This window comes from Oncorhynchus nerka, linkage group LG12, assembly GCF_034236695.1.
Source record: "Oncorhynchus nerka isolate Pitt River linkage group LG12, Oner_Uvic_2.0, whole genome shotgun sequence".
NCBI lineage: Eukaryota > Metazoa > Chordata > Actinopteri > Salmoniformes > Salmonidae > Oncorhynchus > Oncorhynchus nerka.
This window is the reverse complement of record NC_088407.1, coordinates 8426628-8446627: the sequence shown is the minus strand read 5'-3', so window position 1 is coordinate 8446627 and position 20000 is coordinate 8426628. Positions and strand designations below refer to the sequence as shown.

The window sequence follows — 20000 nt, the reverse complement described above, 5'->3', positions numbered from 1 at the left end:
AAATTGTCTTTTTACCAAATTACCGTACAACAGACCATGTATTCACCCTGCACACCCTAATTGACAACCAAATAAACCAAACCAAAGGCAAAGTCTTCTCATGCTTTGTTGATTTCAAAAACCTTTCGACTCAATTTGGCATGAGGGTCTGCTTTACAAATTGATGGAAAGTAGTGTTGGGGGTAAAACATACGAGATTATAAAATCAATGTACACAAACAATAAGTGTGCGGTTAAAATGTGTTAAAATGGGCAAAAACACACCAATTTATTCGCACAGGGCCATGGGGTAAGACAGGGATGCAGCTTAAGCCCCACACTCTTCAACGAATAGGCACGGGCACTAGAAAAGTCTGCAGCACCCGGCCTCACCCTACTAGAATCTGAAGTCAAATGTCTACTGTTTGCTGATGATCTGGTGCTTCCGTCACCAACCAAGGAGGGCCTACAGCAGCACCTAGATAGTCTGCACAGATTCTGCCAGACCTGGGCCGTGACAGTAAATCTCAGTAAGACCAAAATAATGGTGTTCCAAAAAGGTCCAGTCGCCAGGACCACAAATACAAATTCCATCGAGACACCATTGCCCTAGAGCACACAAAAAACTATACATACCTTGGCCTAAACATCAGCGCCACAGGTAATTTCCACAAAGCTGTGAACGATCTGAGAGACAAGGTAAGAAGGGCATTCTAAGCCATCAAAAGGAACATAAATTCAACATACCAATTAGATCTGGCTAAAAATACTTGAATCAGTCATAGAGCCCATTGCCCTTTATGGTTGTGAGGTCTGGGGTCCGCTCACCAACCAAGACTTCACAAAATGGGACAAACACCAAATTGAGACTCTGCATGCAGAATTCTGCAAAAATATCCTCTGTGTACAACGTAAAACACCAAATAATGCATGCAGAGCAGAATTAGGCAGGTACTCACTAATGATCAAAATCCAGAAAAGAGCCATTAAATTCTACAACCACCTAAAAGGAAGCGATTCCCAAACCTTCCATAACAAAGCCATCACCTACAGAGAGATGAACCCGGAGAAGAGTCCCCTAAGCAAGCTGGTCCTGGGGCTCTGTTCACAAACACAAACACACCCCACAGAGCCCCAGGACAGCAGCACAATTAGACCCAACCAAATCATGAGAAAACAAAAAGATAATTACTTGACACATTGGAAAGAATTAACAAAAAAACAGAGCAAACTAGAATGCTATTTGGCCCTAAACAGAGAGGACACAGTGCAGAATACCTGACCACTGTGACTGACCCAAACTTAAGGAAAGCTTTGACTATGTACAGACTCAGTGAGCATAGCCTTGCTATTGAGAAAGGCCGTCGTAGGCAGACATGGCTCTCAAGAGAAGACAGGCTATGTGCTCACTGCCCACAAAATGAGGTGGAAACTGAGCTGCACTTCCTAACCTCCTGCCCAATGTATGAACATATTAGAGACACACATTTCCCTCAGATTACACAGATCCACAAAGAATTTGAAACAAACCCAATTTTGATAAACTCCCATATCTACTGGGTGAAATACCACAGTGTGCCATCACAGCAGCAATATTTGTGACCCGTTGCCACAAGAAAAGGGCAACCAGTGAAGAACAAACCCCATTGTAAATACAACCCATATTTATGCCTATTTATTTCCCCTTGTGTACCCTTAACCATTTGTACATCGTTGCAACACTATATATATACGTAATATGACATTTGTAATGTCTTTATTGTTTTGAAACTTCTGTATGTGTAATGTTTACTGTTAATTTTTATTGTTTATTTCACTTTTGTATATTATCTACCTCACTTGCTTTGGCAATGTTAACACATGTTTCCCATGCCGAGAGAGAGAGAGAGAGAGAGAGAGAGAGAGAGAGAGAGAGATAAATGAGACAGACAGGATCTTCTCAGGAGCTGTTACCTAAAGGATGCTCTCCACTCAACACTAAACCCCCCATCTAACATCCATCAACTCCTAAACCTTTAATCCCTCTCTTTCTCCTTCCTTTAATAATCCCTCCACCTGTCAAATTCTTTCCATCTCAGTGTTCTCACATCAGAACATTGCAGACAGTCCCTTCGTTCCTTCTCTCTCTCTCTCTCTCTCTCTCTCTCTCTCTCTCCCTGTGTGTGTCTCTGTGTCTCTGTGTGTGTGTGTCTCTCTCTCTCTCACTCTCTCTCTCTGTGTGTCTCTGTGTCTCTGTGTGTGTGTCTCTGTCTCTGTCTCTGTCTCTCTCTCTCTCTCTCTCTCTCTCTCTCTCTCTCTCTCTCTCTCTCTCTCTGTGTGTCTCTGTGTCTCTGTGTGTGTGTCTCTGTCTCTCTCTCTCAATTCAATGCAAACGGCTTTATGAGTACATTACCAAAGTAAAGTCCTGAGCCTCCATCTTGAAGAAGTGTCACGTTATGTACTGTTTGATAGTTGCGCAAGACTAGAAAGCATGCTTGAGTTTGTTGTCTTCCTGTATTGAACACAGAACACAGAACTTCAGTTTGATCTATTATTAACGTTTAAAAATACCTAAAGTTGTATTACAAAAGTAGTTTGAAATGTTTTGGCAAAGTTTACAGGTAACTGTTGAGATATTTTGTAGTGACGTTGCGCAAATTGGAAGCTGTGTTTTTCTGGATCAAACGGGCCAAATAAATGGACATTTTGGATATATATCGACGGAATTAATCGAACAAAAGGACCATTTGTGATGTTTATGGGACATATTGGAGTGCCAACAAAAGAAGCTCGTCAAAGGTAAGGCATGATTTATATTTTATTTATTTGTATATTTTATTTCTGCATTTTGTGTTGCGCCTGCAGAGTTGAAATATGCTAGGCTCTCTTTGTTTACTGTTGTGCTATCATCAGATAATAGCATCTTATGCTTGAGCCAAAAACAAATTTTGAAATCTGACATGTTGTCTGGATTCACAACGCGTGTAGCTTTAATTTGGTATCTTACATGTGTGATTTAATGAAAATGTTAATTTTATAGTATTTTATTTGAATTTGGCGCTCTGCATTGGCTATTGGCCAAGTGGGACGTAAGCGTCCCTTCTATCCCGGAGAGGTTAACCTTTTAAGGATAGGGGCAGCATTTCCACTTTTGGATAAATAGCGTGCAGAATTTCAACTTCCTGCTACTCATGCCAGGAATATATTATATGCATATGATTAGTAGGTGTGGATAGAAAACACTCTGAAGTTTCTAAAATTGGTTCAATCATATCTGTGACTATAACAGAACTTATGTAGCAGGCAAAACCTCTGACCGTTCCCTCAGTTGTCTTTGCCAAGGGGTATTTGATAGCGACCATTTTACAGTTCCTACGACTTCCACAGGATGTCACCAGTCTTTGGAATTGGGTTGAAGTTAATCATTGGTGCAACGAAGAAGAGGCACTTCCTGGAACAACGTTACACTGTTGAGAGTTACGCAAGAGGGAAAAAGGTGCATGTTTTGTTTACTTGCTCTATTGAATACAGATTGCCCCGTCTACAATTTGATCTATCATTAACGTTTAAAAATACCTAAAGTTGAATTACAAAAGTAGTTTGAAATAGAGGACAGTTCCACTCTACCCAGTACAGTCAGTAGAGGACTCGTCACCCCTCAGTATGTATGCTATATATAACCAGAGGTAGAGAGGTTCTTACCCAGGTGATAGACTAGATAAGGTTTATATTCCAGTGATATGTAACCAGAGGTAGAGAGGTTCTTACCCCGGTTGATGACAAAGTCAATATTTGAAATATTTTGGCAAAGTTTATAGGCAACTTTTGAAATGTTTTGTAGTGACGTTGTGTTTTGGCAAGCTGTTTTTTCCGGATCAAACCTGCTTTATAAATGGACATTTTGGGTATACATGGACGGAATTAATCGGGAAAAAAGGACAAATTGTGATGTTTATGGGACATATTGGAGTGCCAACAAAGAAGCTCGTCAAAGGTAATGCATATTTTATATTTTATTTCAGTGTTTTGTGTAGCGCCGGCTACGCTAGTTCTTTTGTTTACAACTGGTTCAGGTGGGTGCATACTATCAGATAATAGCTTCTCATGCTTTCGCGAAAAGCATGTTTAAAATCTGACATGTTGGCTGGATTCACAACGAGTAGCTTTAATTGAGTACCCTGCATGTGTGATTTAATGAAAGTTTGAGTTTTATAGCGTTTTATTTGAATTTGGCGCTATGCATTTCCCGAGGCTATTGGCCACTTGAGACGCTAGCGTCTCACTATCCCCAAGAGGTTTAAGTTAAAATAAGTATTAATTCAGTATTGTTGTAATTGTCATTATTAGAAATACATTTTAAAAATTGGCCGATTAATCGGTATCGGCTTTGTTCGGTCCTTCAATAATCGGTATCGGTATCGGCGTTGAAAAAGCATAATCGGTCGACCTCTAGTCTGTACATAGTCAAAGCTTTCCTTAAGCTTGGGTCCGTCACAGTGGTCAGGTATTCTGTTTTCCCAGATTATGATTGCTCACTCAAAACTTTCTCCAGCATGGAGACAGTACCACTAAACCAGGGTTAAACATACAGTAGTTAGTGTCTCCTACCACTAAACCAGGGTTAAACATACAGTAGTTAGTGTCTCCTACCACTAAACCAGGGTTAAACATACAGTAGTTAGTGTCTCCTACCACTAAACCAGGGTTAAACATACAGTAGTTAGTGTCTCCTACCACTAAACCAGGGTAAACATACAGTAGTTAGTGTATCCTACCACTAAACCAGGGTTAAACATACAGTAGTTAGTGTCTCCTACCAATAAACCAGGGTTAAACATACAGTAGTTAGTGTCTCCTACCACTAAACCAGGGTTAAACATACAGTAGTTAGTGTCTCCTACCACTAAACCAGGGTAAACATACAGTAGTTAGTGTCTCCTACCACTAAACCAGGGTTAAACATAGTGTCTCCTACCACTAAACCAGGGTTAAACATACAGTAGTGAGTGTCTCCTACCACTAAACCAGGGTTAAACATACAGTAGTTAGTGTCTCTTACCACTAAACCAGGGTTAAACATACAGTAGTTAGTGTCTCTTACCACTAAACCAGGGTTAAACATACAGTAGTTAGTGTCTCTTACCACTAAACCAGGGTTAAACATACAGTAGTTAGTGTATCTTACCACTAAACCAGGGTTAAACATACAGTAGTTAGTGTCTCCTACCTCTTTGTGTTGGTACTTGATGGCCAGTTTGAGTTTGGCCAGGTCGTGGCTGGTCTCTCTGGAGTCCAGTTCTTCACTGTCATCTCTGTGGTTCAGTATAGTCTCCAGCTCTCTGCTGCTCCTAGCCTGGTCCAACAGGTCTTTAGCAAACAGCTTACACTGCTGAGACAGCTCCTCATACTCCTGACGAAACTCATTCTCCACCTAGGAAGAGGAATAGACAGGTTATTAACTGTAATAAAGCCTTTATAACCCTTTATAAACATATTATAAACACCACACTGCTGAGACAGCTCCTCATACTCCTGACGAAACTCATTCTCCACCTAGGAAGAGGAATAAACAGGTTATTAACCTTTATAACCGTTTATAAACATGTTATGAACACCACGCTGCTGAGACAGTTATAACAGGTTAAACACTCTATTAAGATCTTATAATGCCTTTAAGAAGGTTTTAAATTAATATTATGAAGTAACACAGTGGTCGTAACCACTTATGAAGGCTCTATAACACTGTTTTAAACTGCTGGGGAAACAGACCTTGCTGAGCTCTTTGAGTTCCCAGCCCAGTCTGAAGGCCGTGAGGATGGGGTCTTCACTGGAGAGAGAGATGAGCGAGGGAGAGGCCAGCGCCTTATAGATGTTCAGACGAGACCTGGAGTGACGTAGGCTGTCCACCTACAGGGAGGAGACAGAGAGGAGAGGAGAGGATGAGAGAGGGAGAGGCCTTATAGATGTTCAGACGAGACCTGGAGTGACGTGGGCTGTCCACCTACAGGGAGGAGACAGAGAGGAGAGGATGAGAGAGGGAGAGGCCTTATAGATGTTCAGACGAGACCTGGAGTGACGCAGGCTGTCCACCTACAGGGAGGAGACAGAGACGAGAGGAGAGGATGAGAGAGGGAGAGGCCTTATAGATGTTCAGACGAGACCTGGTGACGTAGGCTGTCCACCTACAGGGAGGAGACAGAGAGGAGAGGATGAGCGAGGGAGAGGCCTTATAGATGTTCAGACGAGACCTGGAGTGACGTAGGCTGTCCACCTACAGGGAGGAGACAGAGACGAGAGGAGAGGATGAGAGAGGGAGAGGCCTTATAGATGTTCAGACGAGACCTGGAGTGACGTAGGCTGTCCACCTACAGGGAGGAGACCGAGAGGAGAGGAGAGGATGAGCGAGGGAGAGGCCAGCGCCTTATAGATGTTCAGACGAGACCTGGAGTGACGAAGGCTGTCCACCTACAGGGAGGAGACAGATAGGAGAGGAGAGGAGAGGGTGGGTGAGAGAGGGAGAGGTCTGAACATCTATAAGGCGAGACCTGGAGTGACGTAGGCTGTCCACCTACAGGGAGGAGATGGAGAGGAGAGGATGAGAGAGGGAGAGGCCTTACAGATGTTCAGACGAGACCTGGAGTGACGAAGGCTGTCCACCTACAGGGAGGAGACGGAGAGGAGAGGATGAGAGAGGGAGAGGCCTTATAGATGTTCAGACGAGACCTGGAGTGACGTAGGCTGTCCACCTACAGGGAGGAGACAGAGAGGAGAGGAGAGGATGAGAGAGGGAGAGGCCTTATAGATGTTCAGACGAGACCTGGAGTGACAAAGGCTATCCACCTACAGGGAGGAGACAGAGAGGAGAGGAGAGGATGATGGTTCTGCTATGTTTGTTTGTTTGGTTAGTTAGTTAGTTAGTTAGTTAGTTCGTTCGTTCGTTATAGGTACATGTAGATGTTAATACCCTGAAACTTTTAAGGAAACTCGACATTCTTCATGTGTTTTGCTGGATGCATTTCGGGTACAGAAAGGACAACAGATCAGGAGAGAAGCTCACCTCCGAACTAGAAACACACTGGACACAGTCACATCGTATCTGATGAGGCCTGGGGATGGCCACTTTCCTCTGCACCAGTAGCTTAATGATCTCATAGTTGTTGGTGTGAGCTGCCAAGATGACTGGAGTTATGTCCGGAGTAAACTCTGAGAACTGACTGTCCATCATCAGAGAGGGGACCTGGAGAGGTAATGAACAGTAAGAAACTAGTTATTAACAGTCTATAACCAGCTTATAAACCCATTATGACTGGAGTTATGTCCGGAGTAAACTCTGAGAACTGACTGTCCATCATCAGAGAGGGGACCTGGAGAGATAATGAACAGTAAGAAACTAGTTATTAACAGTCTATAACCAGCTTATAAACCCATTATGACAGGAAGGATGTCAGTGGTAAAACTCTGAGAACGGACTGTGGTAGAAAGTGGTTCAAATGAGTTTCGTTCTCTATTTCTTTGAGGTCACAATAATTACAGTGTTTCCTCTTCAGTTTCACCATGATACTGACCTGTTTCAATATCCCCGATCTGACCTGTTTCAATACGCAGAGACTATATCCCTGATCTGACCTGTTTCAATACGCAGAGACTATATCCCTGATCTGACCTGTTTCAATATCCCCGATCTGACCTGTTTCAATACGCAGAGACTATATCCCTGATCTGACCTGTTTCAATACGCAGAGACTATATCCCTGATCTGACCTGTTTCAATATCCCTGATCTGACCTGTTTCAGTACGCAGAGTCTATATACCTGATCTGAACCTGTTTCAATACGCAGAGACAATATCCCTGATCTGACCTGCTTCAATACGCAGAGACAATATCCCTGATCTGACCTGTTTCAATACGCAGAGACAATATCCCTGATCTGACCTGTTTTAGTACGCAGAGTCTATATACCTGATCTGACCTGTTTCAATACGCAGAGACAATATCCCTGATCTGACCTGTTTCAATATCCCTGATCTGACCTGTTTCAATACGCAGAGACAACATCCCTGATCTGACCTGTTTCAATACGCAGAGACAATATCCCTGATCTGACCTGTTTCATTACGCAGAGACAATATCCCTGATCTGACCTGTTTCAATACGCAGAGACAATATCCCTGATCTGACCTGTTTCATTACGCAGAGGCAATATCCCTGATCTGACCTGTTTCAATACACAGAAACAATATCCCTGATCTGACCTGTTTCATTACGCAGAGACAACATCCCTGATCTGACCTGTTTCAATACGCAGAGACAATATCCCTGATCTGACCTGTTTCAATACGCAGAGACTATATCCTTGATCTTACCAGTGCACGTAGCGATCTCTTGTTTTTAAGTAGGTCATACATAATATAACTCTCACACACCAATTCACCCTGAATCAAACTAAATGTTCTCCATTTGGGTTTATGATTAATCTCATCCACCCATTTTCTTTTCATATTGAATCAACAGTTGTTTTTTAAAATCATATCTATGTCTCCCTTTATTTGGTTTTTCATACAGATTTTCCAAGTCAACGTTGTCTCCCTTCATTTGTTTTTTTTCGTACAAATGTTCAACGTTGTCTCGTAGATGTTGATGTGTGGAATTTCCTGAGGAAATCTTCTTCAGACCACGCGTACCTCGATGGACACCGAGAGGGGGCACAGGTTGAGTTTAGAGCGCGCGTATCTCGATGGACACCGAGAGGGGCACAGGTTGAGTTTAGAGCAAGCGTACCTCGATGGACACCGAGAGGGGGCACAGGTTGAGTTTAGAGCAAGCGTACCTCGATGGACACCGAGAGGGGGCACAGGTTGAGTTTAGAGCACGCGTATCTCGATGGACACCGAGAGGGGGCATAGTTTGAGTTTAGAGCACGCCTACCTCGATGGACACCGAGAGGGGGCACAGGTTGAGTTTAGAGCACAGAAACCTCAGTTTAAGCTAAGGTTGTAATGGTTGTTGAATTCCTAAGCATACCACGTGGAGCAGTGGCTACACGGCTGGAAATTGTTCAACTCTGAGATTATCGATCCCGACAGAGTAAGAGCAAATCTTAGATATGAATTACTAGTCTGCAGCTAGAAATGATGTGAACCTGTGATGTGACGACCGCCAACCGCCAAAACATCTATTCTATGAAAACATTTCTGAATGGTACTCTAAAGTATCCATTCTAACCACAAAAGACTTGATATTCAGGGAAGCAGAGAGAGAGAGAGACGATGATGAACTGACTCTCCAACAGAAGAACTGACTCTCCAACAGAAGAACTGACTCTCCAACAGAGATCACGACGATTCCAACAGAGATCACGACGATTCCAACAGAGATCACGACGATTCCAACAGAGATCACGACGATTCCAACAGAGATCACGACGATTCCAACAGAGATCACGACGATTCCAACAGAGATCACTACGATTCCAACAGAGATCACGACGATTCCAACAGAGATCACAACGATTCCAAAAGAGATCACGTCGATTCCAACAGAGATCACTCTAGTTATTGATGCTCACTCTAGTTATTGATGCTAACTCTAGTTATCAACGCTAGCTCTAGTTATCAACGCTAACTCTAGTTATTGATGCTAGCTCTAGTTATCAACGCTAACTCTAGTTATCAACGCTAGCTCTAGTTATCAACGCTTTTAATTTTGCCAAAGACACGACATTTGTAACTTATTTTGTACGTAATGTTTCTGTCACCGTATTTTACGCCAGAAAAGAGCGATCACTCACCTCGGATTAGACAAAGAGCTTCTGGATATCAGGACAGCGATCACTCACCTCGGATTAGAAAAAGAGCTTCTGGATATCAGGACAGCGATCACTCACCTCGGATTAGACAAAGAGCTTCTGGATATCAGGACAGCGATCACTCACCTCGGATTAGAGTCTAATGACATGGGCAAACTACGGCCCGCGGGCCACATACGGCCCGTTAGGCTTTTTAATCCGGCCCGCCGAACTTGTCCAAATTATAGTAAAAACCTCCTTTTTTCCCCTTTCCCTGCAATGCCCACGTTTCCCCAATAGATGGCGCACTCAAAACACATTGACCGTTGTTGGAGTGGCGCGTATTTCTCTTTATTTCACTTTAATTTTCACTTCGTTTCACGTCACCATTAAGCCCTTCTGTGAAAATGAGCGGACCAAAGAGAAGGAAAGTGGACAGCGAATGCCGAGTGTTTAATAAGGAGTGGACAACAAAATACTTCTTCACTGAAGTCCGATCAACGGCTGTATGTCTGATATGCCAAGAAGCTGTTGCGGTTTTCAAAGAGTACAATATCAGCCGTCACTTTGCCACGAAGCATGCAAACTATGCTAGCAAGCAGTCAACACAAGAACGGGCGGCTACTGCTCAGAGGTTGGCAGCTAATTTACAGAGTCAACAGAACTTTTTTCACCGACAAACTGCAATTCAAGAGTCAAGTACCAAGGCAAGTTATTTGCTGGCATTCAAATTAACAAAGGCTAGCAAGCCTTTCTCCGAAGGCGAGTTTTTGAAAGAGTGCATGGTAGAGACAGCAGGTCTCTTGTGTCCGGAGAGCAAAGCCAAGTTTGAAAAAATCAGTTTAGCACGCAGGACAGTGACTCGCCGCGTGGAACTGATTGACGAAGATATAGTCAGCGAGTTAACTAGTTGCTCCTACCCTCTACTTTTTTGAACATTTTGTTAAAAATCGCGCAACATTTCAGCGCCCTGCTACTCATGCCAGGAATATAGTACGTTCATATGGTTAGAATGTGTGGATAGGAAACCCTCGGACGTTTTTAAAACTGGTTAAATCACGACTGTGGCTATTACATAACGTGCGTTACATCGGAAAGCGCAGGAAAACCTGATCACAGAAAATGGAAATAAATATCCTTGCGCCAATTCCAGCAATTGTTAACAGTGAGCCGAATTAGATAAGACCGAGCATTCAACTCCCACAGCATCCCCATGTTGTCTAGAGTCTTGTGAATTGAATCCTCTTTGATTCTTGGTTGAACCGAAACAGGGGCACCACTTACCTCCGGTCTCCGCCCAGATCATTCCGGAAGAGCTCTCTCGTGAAATTTTTCCAAGACGACAGCTAATGATTTTGACATCGCCTATGGATGATTTTTATCGCTTATTAACGTTTACTAATACCTAAAGTAGCATTACAAACTTATTTCGAAGTGTTTTGTGAAAGTTTATCATCTACTTTTTGAATTTTAAAAAATGACGTTACGTTGTGAAATCGCTGTTTTTTTCGTTTATCACACAGTCTACATATAACGATATCTTGGCTTTATATGGCCCGATTTAATCGAAATAAAGACCCAATAGTGTTTATGGGACATCTAGGAGTGCCAACAAAGAAGATGGTGAAAGGTAATGACTGTTTTCTATTTTATTGTGCGGTTTGTGTAACGCCGAAATGCTAATTATTTTGTTTACGTCCCCTGCTGTGCTTTTCTGTTGTAGTGTATTGGTGCATGCTATCAGATAATAGCTTCTCATGCTGTCGCCGAAAAGCATTTTAAAAATCTGACTTGTTGCCTGGATTCACAACGAGTGTAGCTTTAATTTGATACCCTGCATGTGTATTTTAATGAACTTTTGAGTTTTAACTAATACTATTAGCATTTAGCATAGCGCATTTGCATTTCCAGAGCTCTAGTTGGGACGCAAGCGTCCCAAGTAGAGGCAAGAGGTTAAACAAAAAGGCGGAGTCCTTTAAGTTATATTCACTAGCACTGGATGAAAGTAACGACATAAAAGACACTGCTCAGCTCCTAATTTTTATCCGAGGGATTAACGACAGTTTTGAGATAACGGAGGAGCTTTTGAGCATGGAATCACTGAAAGGGAAAACGCGAGGAGAGGACTTATATGAACAGGTGTCTGCTGTCATCAAGAGAATGAAGCTACCTTGGAGTAAACTTGCCAATGTCACCACGGATGGATCGCCAAATTTAACTGGAAAAAACATCGGGCTGCTGAAAAGAATCCAGGATAAAGTGAAAGAAAACCCTGACCAGGATGTTATTTTACTTCACTGCATCATTCATCAGGAGTCTCTGTGTAAGTCTGTATTGCAGCTTAATCACGTCGTGGATCCAGTTGTAAAACTTGTTAACTTCATACGAGCAAGGGGACTTAATCATCGTCAGTTCATTACGTTCCTGGAAGAAACTAATGCGGATCACCAGGACCTAATTTACCACTCTCGCGTCCGCTGGTTAAGTTTGGGAAAGTGTTTCAACGAGTCTGGGAGCTCAAAGACGAGATTCGCTCATTTTTAATTTAATGGGGAAATCCGAAGAATTCCCCGAGCTGAGCGACACAAACTGGCTTTGTGACTTTGCGTTTGCTGTGGACATATTTTCACACATGAATGAGCTGAACGTGAAGCTACAGGGAAAGATCAGTTTGCGCACGACATGTACACAAATGTGAGAGCCTTCAAATCCAAGCTGGTTTTATTCTCCAGGCAAATGTCAAACAAATCTTTCGCACATTTCCCCACACTAGCCGTGCAGAAAGAGGCCGCCCGAAATGCGAAGAAATACTGCAAATCACTGGACGATCTGCACAGAGAATTTTGCCGTCGGTTCTGTGATTTTGAAAAAATTGACAAGTCACTTCAACTGGTGTCCTGTCCCCTGTCACAAGACCCCGAATCAGCACCGCAGGAGCTGCAATTGGAACTGATCGATCTTCAGTCTGACTCCGTCTCAAAGGAGAAGTTCAAGTCTCTTAAACTGAATGACTTTTACGCTTCACTTAACGAGACCGCGTTTCCAAACCTCCGGAGGACGGCGCAGAAGATGCTGGTGTTGTTTGGCTCGACCTACGTGTGTGAGCAGACGTTTAGCGTCATGAAAATCAACAAAGCCCATCACAGATCCAAGTTAACTGACCAACACCTCAGATCTGTCCTGAGAATTGCCACAACAAAACTAACTCCAGACTTTGATGCACTGGCAAAAAGGGAGACCAACAACACTGTTCCCACTGAAATGGTGAGTTTTTCTGCTGTGTTATGAAAAAATGCATATGGAAAGTTTGGAAGTGCGTCTTTTAATTAAGAGCAATGCGCATTTACGCACAGCAGCGGTACAGTAGCTTAATTAACACGCCGCACATCGCTCTTAATTTAAATTTAAATTTTCAGCTGCAGGTAGGATATTTAATACAGCCTATGTCTGTGTGCTTGGCAACGATACACGTGTACTGTTTGCGCGTGAAGGCGAGGGCGTCCGTGGCGAGTTTGTAGAGCGCGCGGTCAGGACAATCCATCCATGATTTTGCGGAGTTTAACACAAGTAGATATTATTGAGCTTGAGTATTTCGTTGTGTAATAATATGTTTTGAATGTTGAAAGTGATTCCATTTTTCAATAAATGTTGATTTCTTTAACTTTGCACCTTCGATTGAAACTTATTAAAAACAGACGCAATCTTGATAAATCACAGTGCGTATGTTATTTTAATCTATTTACATTTCCTCCTCCCAGTATCTGCGAAATAGTATGTAAATGCCATATCTTGCATATTCCTTGAGACAAATTTATTAACTGATAAGGGCTATTTTTCACATTTGAAAGACAGTTAATAAATTGGGTTGTAGTGTTCTTACTGTGCTATGAGGTTTGCACACACTACATTTAATGCTTTAGTATATCCGGCCCAAACACTCCCTCCAAATGCTCCTGGCCCGGCCCCTCTGTCAAATTTTAGAACCCATTGTGGCCCGCGAGTCAAAAAGTTTGCCCACCCCCTCATTAGACAAAGATTTTTTCTTCAACAAGCAGGATGCACAGGATGTACTTCAGACACCCGACAAGGCCGAAATCCCAGTTATTGGCAAGAGAAAGAGATGCAGGTACAGAGGACACAGAGCCGGGTGCCTCGTAGTGATAAACAGAAGACGAGTGGGAAAGCTGCCTTTACTGTCAATACTACTCGCCAACGTGCAATCATTGGACAATAAATTAGACGAGGTACGATCACGAATATCCTACCAACGGGACATCAAAAAGCGGTAATATCCTTTGTTTCAGCGAATCGTGACGACATGGATATTCAGCTGGCGGGATATACGTTCTACCGGCAGGATAGAACAGCATGGGGGGGAGGGGGGGGGCGGTCTGTGCATATTTGTAAACAACAGCTGGTGCACAAAATCTTTTTATTTTTATTTATTTTACCTAGGCAAGTCAATTAAGAACAAATTTTTATTTTCAATGACGGCCTTGGAACAGTGGGTTAACTGCCTGTACAGGAGCAGAACGACAGATTTTGTACCTTGTCGGCTCGGGGGTTTGAACTTGCAACCTTCCGGTTACTAGTCCAACGCTCTAACCACTAGGCTACGCTGCCGCCCCTTCTAAGGAAGTCTCTATATTTTGTTCGACTGAAGTAGAGTATCTCATGATAAGCTATAGACCACACTATTTTTCAAGAGAGTTTTTATCTATATTTTATGTGGCTGTTAATTGACCACCACAGACAGATGCTGGCTATAAGACCCCATTCAGTCAGCTTGATAAAGAAATAAGAATCCCAATGTCCGGGGGACTTTAACGCAGGGAAACTTAAATCAGTTTTACCTTATTTCTATCAGCATGTTAAATGTGCAACCAGAGGGGAAACAAAGTCTAGACCACCTTTACTCCACACGCAGAGATGCATGCAAAGTTCTCCCTTGCCCTCCATTTGGCAAATCTGACCATAATTCTATCCTCCTGATTCCTGCTTACAAGCAAAAATTAAAGCAGGAAGCACCAGTGACTCGGTCAATAAAAATGTTGTCATATGAAGCAGATGCTAACCTACAGGACTGTACACCACATCAGTCACTGCCTAAGTCAATAAGTGCATCGAGGACGTCGTCAACCACAATGACAGTACGTACATACCCCAACCAGAAGCCATGGATTACAGGCAACATTCACACTGAGTTAAAGGGTAGAGCTGCTGCTTTTCAAGGTACGGGACTTTACCCTGGAAGCTCAAACAGGAAACCATCAAATAGGAAAAGAGCCAATACAGGACAAAGTTGGAATCGTACTACACCGGCTCCGACACTCGTCAGATGTGGCAGGGCTTGCAAACCATTACAGACTACAAAGGGAAGCACAGCACCAAGCTTCCCAGTGACACCTGGGGGTTCAAGGTTTGGGTTGAAATAGAATGAGTGCCTTTCACTGGGCTTACGCCCATCCTCCATCCCCGCCCACAACACCCTAGCAAGCCAATAGGCTCAAAGGTGAGTTATTTTACCATCAAGCCTACTTGATGGTAAAATAACTCACATTTGAGCCTATTGGCCAGTTTTGAAGGCATCTCCTGACATCCTGGGGACCTGGCATTGAACAGTTAATGAAAATTGACTGTACTACGGGAATTTTATGAGGATTCAAATTAGCTGTTCGCGAAAGCAGCAGCTACTCTTCCTGGGGTCCAACACAGAACATCAAACATGACATCATACAGAACATGAAGCATGAAATCATACAGAACATGACATCATACAGAACATGAAGCATGACATCATAGAGAACATGACATCATACAGAACATGAATCATGACATCATACAGAACATGACATCATACAGAACATGAAGCATGACATCATACAGAACATGACATCATACAGAACATGAATCATGACATCATACAGAACATGACATCATACAGAACATGACATCATACAGAACATGAATAGGACAGAAATACATAAATACTCGGAGGACAGGGGGAGAAAGAGGAGGACAGGGGGAGAAAGAGGAGGGACGGGGGGGGATAAAGAGGAGGACAGGGGGAGAAAGATGAAGACAGGAGGAGAAAGAGGAGGATGGGGGAGAAAGAGGAGGATGGGGGAGGAGGAGGAAGGAGGAGAAAGAGGTTGACAGGAGGAGAAAGAGGAGGACAGGAGGAGAGAAAGAGGAGGATGGGGGATAAAGAGGAGGACAGGAGGAGAAAGAGGAAGACGGGAGGAGAAGAGGAGGAAAGGAGGAGGACAGGGGGAGAAAGAGGAGGACAGGAGGAGAAAGAGGATGATGGGGGAGAAAGAGGAGGACAGGAGGAGAAAGAGGAGAAAGAGGAGGAAGAAGGAGGAGGACAGGAGGAGAAAGAGGAGGATGGGGGAGAAAGAGGAGGACAGGAGGAGAAAGAGGAGGATGGGGAGAAAGAGGAGGACAGGAGGAGAAAGAGGAGGACAGGAGGAGAAAGAGGAGGACAGGAGGAGAAAGCGGAGGATGGGGGAGAAGGAGGAGGACAGGGGGAGAAAGAGGAGGACAGAAGGAGAAAGAGGAGGACGGGAGGAGAAAGAGGAGGAGAAGGAGGAGGGCAGGAGGAGAAAGAGGAGGACAGGAGGAGAAAGAGGAGGTCAGGAGGAGAAAGAGGAGGACGGCAGGAGAAAGAGGAGGACAGGGGGAGAAAGATGAAGACGGGGAGAAAGAGGAGGACAGGAGGAGAAAGATGAAGACAGGAGGAGAAAGATGAAGACAGGAGGAGAAGGAGGAGGACAGGGGGAGAAAGAGGAGGACAGGAGGAGAAAAGAGGAGGTCAGGAGGAGAAAGAGGAGGACAGGAGGAGAAAAAGGAGGACAGGTAGAGGAGAAACAGGAGGACAGGAGGAGAAAGAGGAGGACATGAGGAGAAAGAGGAGGATGGGGGAGAAAGAGGAGAAAGAGGAGGAGAAAGAGGAGGAGAAACAGGAGGAGAAACAGGAGGACAGGAGGAGAAACAGGAGGACAGGAGGAGAAAGAGGAGGACAGGAGGAGAAAGAGGAGGATGGGGGAGAAAGAGGAGGACAGGAGCAGAAAGAGGAGGATGGGGGATAAAGAGGAGGTTGGGGGGGAGAAAGAGGAGGACAGGAGGAGGAGAAGAGGAGGACAGGAGGAGAAACAGGAGGACAGGAGGAGAAGGAGGAGGACAGGAGGAGAAGAGGAGGACAGGAGGAGAAACAGGAGGACAGGAGGAGAAGGAGGAGGACAGGGGGAGCAGGAGGACCTTAAAAAGGAGAGAATGAAAGACAATGATTTATAGAGAGAGTGATATTGGTTTAGTTTCTTTAATCTCTCTAAGGAGTGGAGGCTCTCTCGCTCTCCCTCCATCTTTCTCTCTCTCCTATATCTCTCTCTCCTATTTCTCTCTCTCCTATCGCTCTCTCTCTCTCTCTCTCTCTCTCTCTCTCTCTCTCTCTCTCTCTCTCTCTGTCTCTCTCTGTCTCTCTCCCTCTCTCTCTCTCTCTCTCTCTCTCTGTGTGTGTGTGTGACACATTGGAGATGTCTGCAGTGTCTCATCAGTGGCAAGATAAAAGGTCACACACACTTTCGCTCATCTTGTCACCGACTTCAAACTTCAAAGACGGTGAAAGAAGAAAACCGTAAGATCTCCCTTTCTTCATCTCTGCCTCCCTCCCTGAAAAACTGTGACATTTCATTTCACAGTTATTCAGAGTGGAGAGAGAGATAGGGAAAACGAGAGAGAGAGAGAGGGAAAGAGAGAGAGGGAAAGAGAGAGAGAGAGAGAGAGAGAGAGAGAGAGAGAGAGAGAGAGAGAGAACCTAGGAATGAGTGACAACTCTCTAGAAGGTCTCCTATGAGACAGCAGCACCTCCACAGTCCCTTCCTGTTTCTCTCCACCAGGTCTCCTGTGAGACAGCAGCACCTCCACAGTCCCTTCCTGTTTCTCTCCACCAGGTCTCCTGTGAGACAGCAGCACCTCCACAGTCCCTACCTGTTTCTCTCCACCAGGTCTCCTGTGAGACAGCAGCACCTCCACAGTCCCCTACCTGTTTCTCTCCACCAGGTCTCCTATGAGACAGCAGCACCTCCACAGTCCCTTCCTGTTTCTCTCCACCAGGTCTCCTGTGAGACAGCAGCACCTCCACAGTCCCTACCTGTTTCTCTCCACCAGGTCTCCTGTGAGACAGCAGCACCTCCACAGTCCCTACCTGTTTCTCTCCACCAGGTCTCCTATTGAGACAGCAGCACCTCCACAGTCCCTACCTGTTTCTCTCCACCAGGTCTCCTGTGAGACAGCAGCAACTCCACAGTCCCCTACCTGTTTCTCTCCACCAGGTCTCCTATGAGACAGCAGCACCTCCACAGTCCCTACCTGTTTCTCTCCACCAGGTCTCCTATGAGACAGCAGCAACTCCACAGTCCCCTACCTGTTTCTCTCCACCAGGTCTCCTATGAGACAGCAGCAACTCCACGGCCCCCACCACCTCTTTCCGTATGGCGTAGAGCAAGGCGTCTCCCGTGGCAACCCCGTGGTCCAGAAGCAGCTCCATCACCTCCAGGTTCTCGTTCTCGATAGCGATGAGCAGCGCGCTCCGCCCAAGAGGGTCCAGACAGTTCACATCTATATTGTAGTATACCTCCGCCTCACGCAGAGCATGTTTCACACCTGCATAGTCCCCTGGGGACAGAGGGGACAGAGGGTTAGGGGACAGAGGGTTAGGGGACAGAGGGTTAGGGGACAGAGGGTTAGGGGACAGAGGGGTAGGGTTAGGGGACAGAGGGGTAGGGAACAGAGGGGTAGGGTTAGGGGACAGAGGTTAGGGGACAGAGGGGTAGGGTTAGGGGACAGCGGGGTGGGGGGACAGAGGGTTGGTGGACGGAGGGTAGGGGACAGAGGGGTAGGGTTAGGGGACAGAGGGTTAGGGGACAGAGGGGTAGGGAACAGAGGGGTGAGGGACATAGGGTTAGGGGACGGAGGGGTAGGGGACAGAGGGGTAGGGTTAGGGGACAGAGGGGTAGGGGACAGAGGGGTAGGGGACAGAGGGGTAGGGTTAGGGGACAGAGGGGTAGGGTAGGGGACAGAGGGGTAGGGGACAGAGGGGTAGGGGACAGAGGGGAGGGGACAGAGGGTTAGGGAACAGAGGGGGTAGGGTTAGGGGACAGAGGGGTAGGGTTAGGGGACAGAGGGTAGGGTTAGGGGACAGAGGGGTAGGGAACAGAGGGGTAGGGGACAGAGGGGTAGGGTTAGGGGACAGAAGGGTAGGGAACAGAGGGGTAGGGGACAGAGGGGTAGGGTTAGGGGACAGAGGGGTAGGGAACAGAGGGGTAGGGGACAGAGGGGTAGGGTTAGGGACAGAGGGTAGGGGACAGAGGGTTAGGGGACGGAGGGGGTAGGGTTAGGGGACAGAGGGTTAGGGGACAGAGGGTTAGGGGACAGAGGGGTAGGGGACATAGGGGTAGGGTTAGGGGACAGAGGGTTGGGGACAGAGGGTAGGGTTAGGGGACAGAGGGGTAGGGTTAGGGGACAGAGGGGTAGGGGACAGAGGGTTAGGGGACGGAGGGGTAGGGGACAGAGGGTAGGGGACAGAGGGTTAGGGGACAGAGGGTTAGGGGACAGAGGGTTAGGGGACAGAGGGTTCGGAGACAGAGGGTAGGGACAGAGGGTAGGGACAGAGGGTAGGGGACAAAGGGTTAGGGGACAGATAATATTGAGATCTTATTGAAGATCATTAATCAGACTGTATAGAAGTACAAATAATTTACATTTCGGGTATTGACATATTACTAATATATATTATATACCACCAGATGGTATGTCTATTACCTTTCTCCACAGCCGTGAGGTAGGCCCTCTCCTCAGCAGAGAGCTCCAACTCAGCCCGAACAATCTGCAGAGGGATTCTGTCTCGGTACGGAGAGTAGCTCACTTTCTTATAATACAACTGAGCCATTGGATTCATCTTGTCTGGCTGAGAGAGGGGAGGGGAGGGGAGAGAGAGGGGAGGGGAGAGAGGAGGAGGGGAGGGGAGGGTGGGGAGAGAGGGGAGGGAGGGTGGGGAGGGTGGGGAGAGAGGGAGAGAGGGGAGGGGAGAGAGGGAAGAGAGGGGGGGGAGAGAGGGGAGAGAGGGGAGGGAGGGGGTAGTGAGTGGAGGGTGAGGAGAGAGGAGGGGAGGGTGGGGAGAGGGGAGGAGAGAGGGGAGAGGGGAGGGGAGGGAGGGAGAGAGGGGAGGGTGGGGAGAGAGGGGAGAGAGGGGAGGG

The 20000-nt window shown here is 45.7% G+C and overlaps 1 protein-coding gene across 1 annotated transcript in view; it reads right to left on the bottom strand.

Moving 5' to 3' along the window:
* Positions 1 to 19702, bottom strand: part of LOC135574244 (short transient receptor potential channel 5-like) — a 109002-nt gene extending 89300 nt beyond the window's left edge. Inside the window, exons 1-5 of the mRNA XM_065025210.1 lie at positions 19567 to 19702; positions 18170 to 18420; positions 7016 to 7195; positions 5728 to 5865; positions 5186 to 5389 (exon numbers count right to left, since the gene is read on the bottom strand). Of these exons, the coding sequence (XP_064881282.1) occupies positions 5186 to 5389; positions 5728 to 5865; positions 7016 to 7195; positions 18170 to 18420; positions 19567 to 19702 (909 nt within the window). The remainder of the gene's footprint in view (positions 1 to 5185; positions 5390 to 5727; positions 5866 to 7015; positions 7196 to 18169; positions 18421 to 19566) is intronic.
* Between the last annotated feature and the right edge of the window lie 298 nt (positions 19703 to 20000).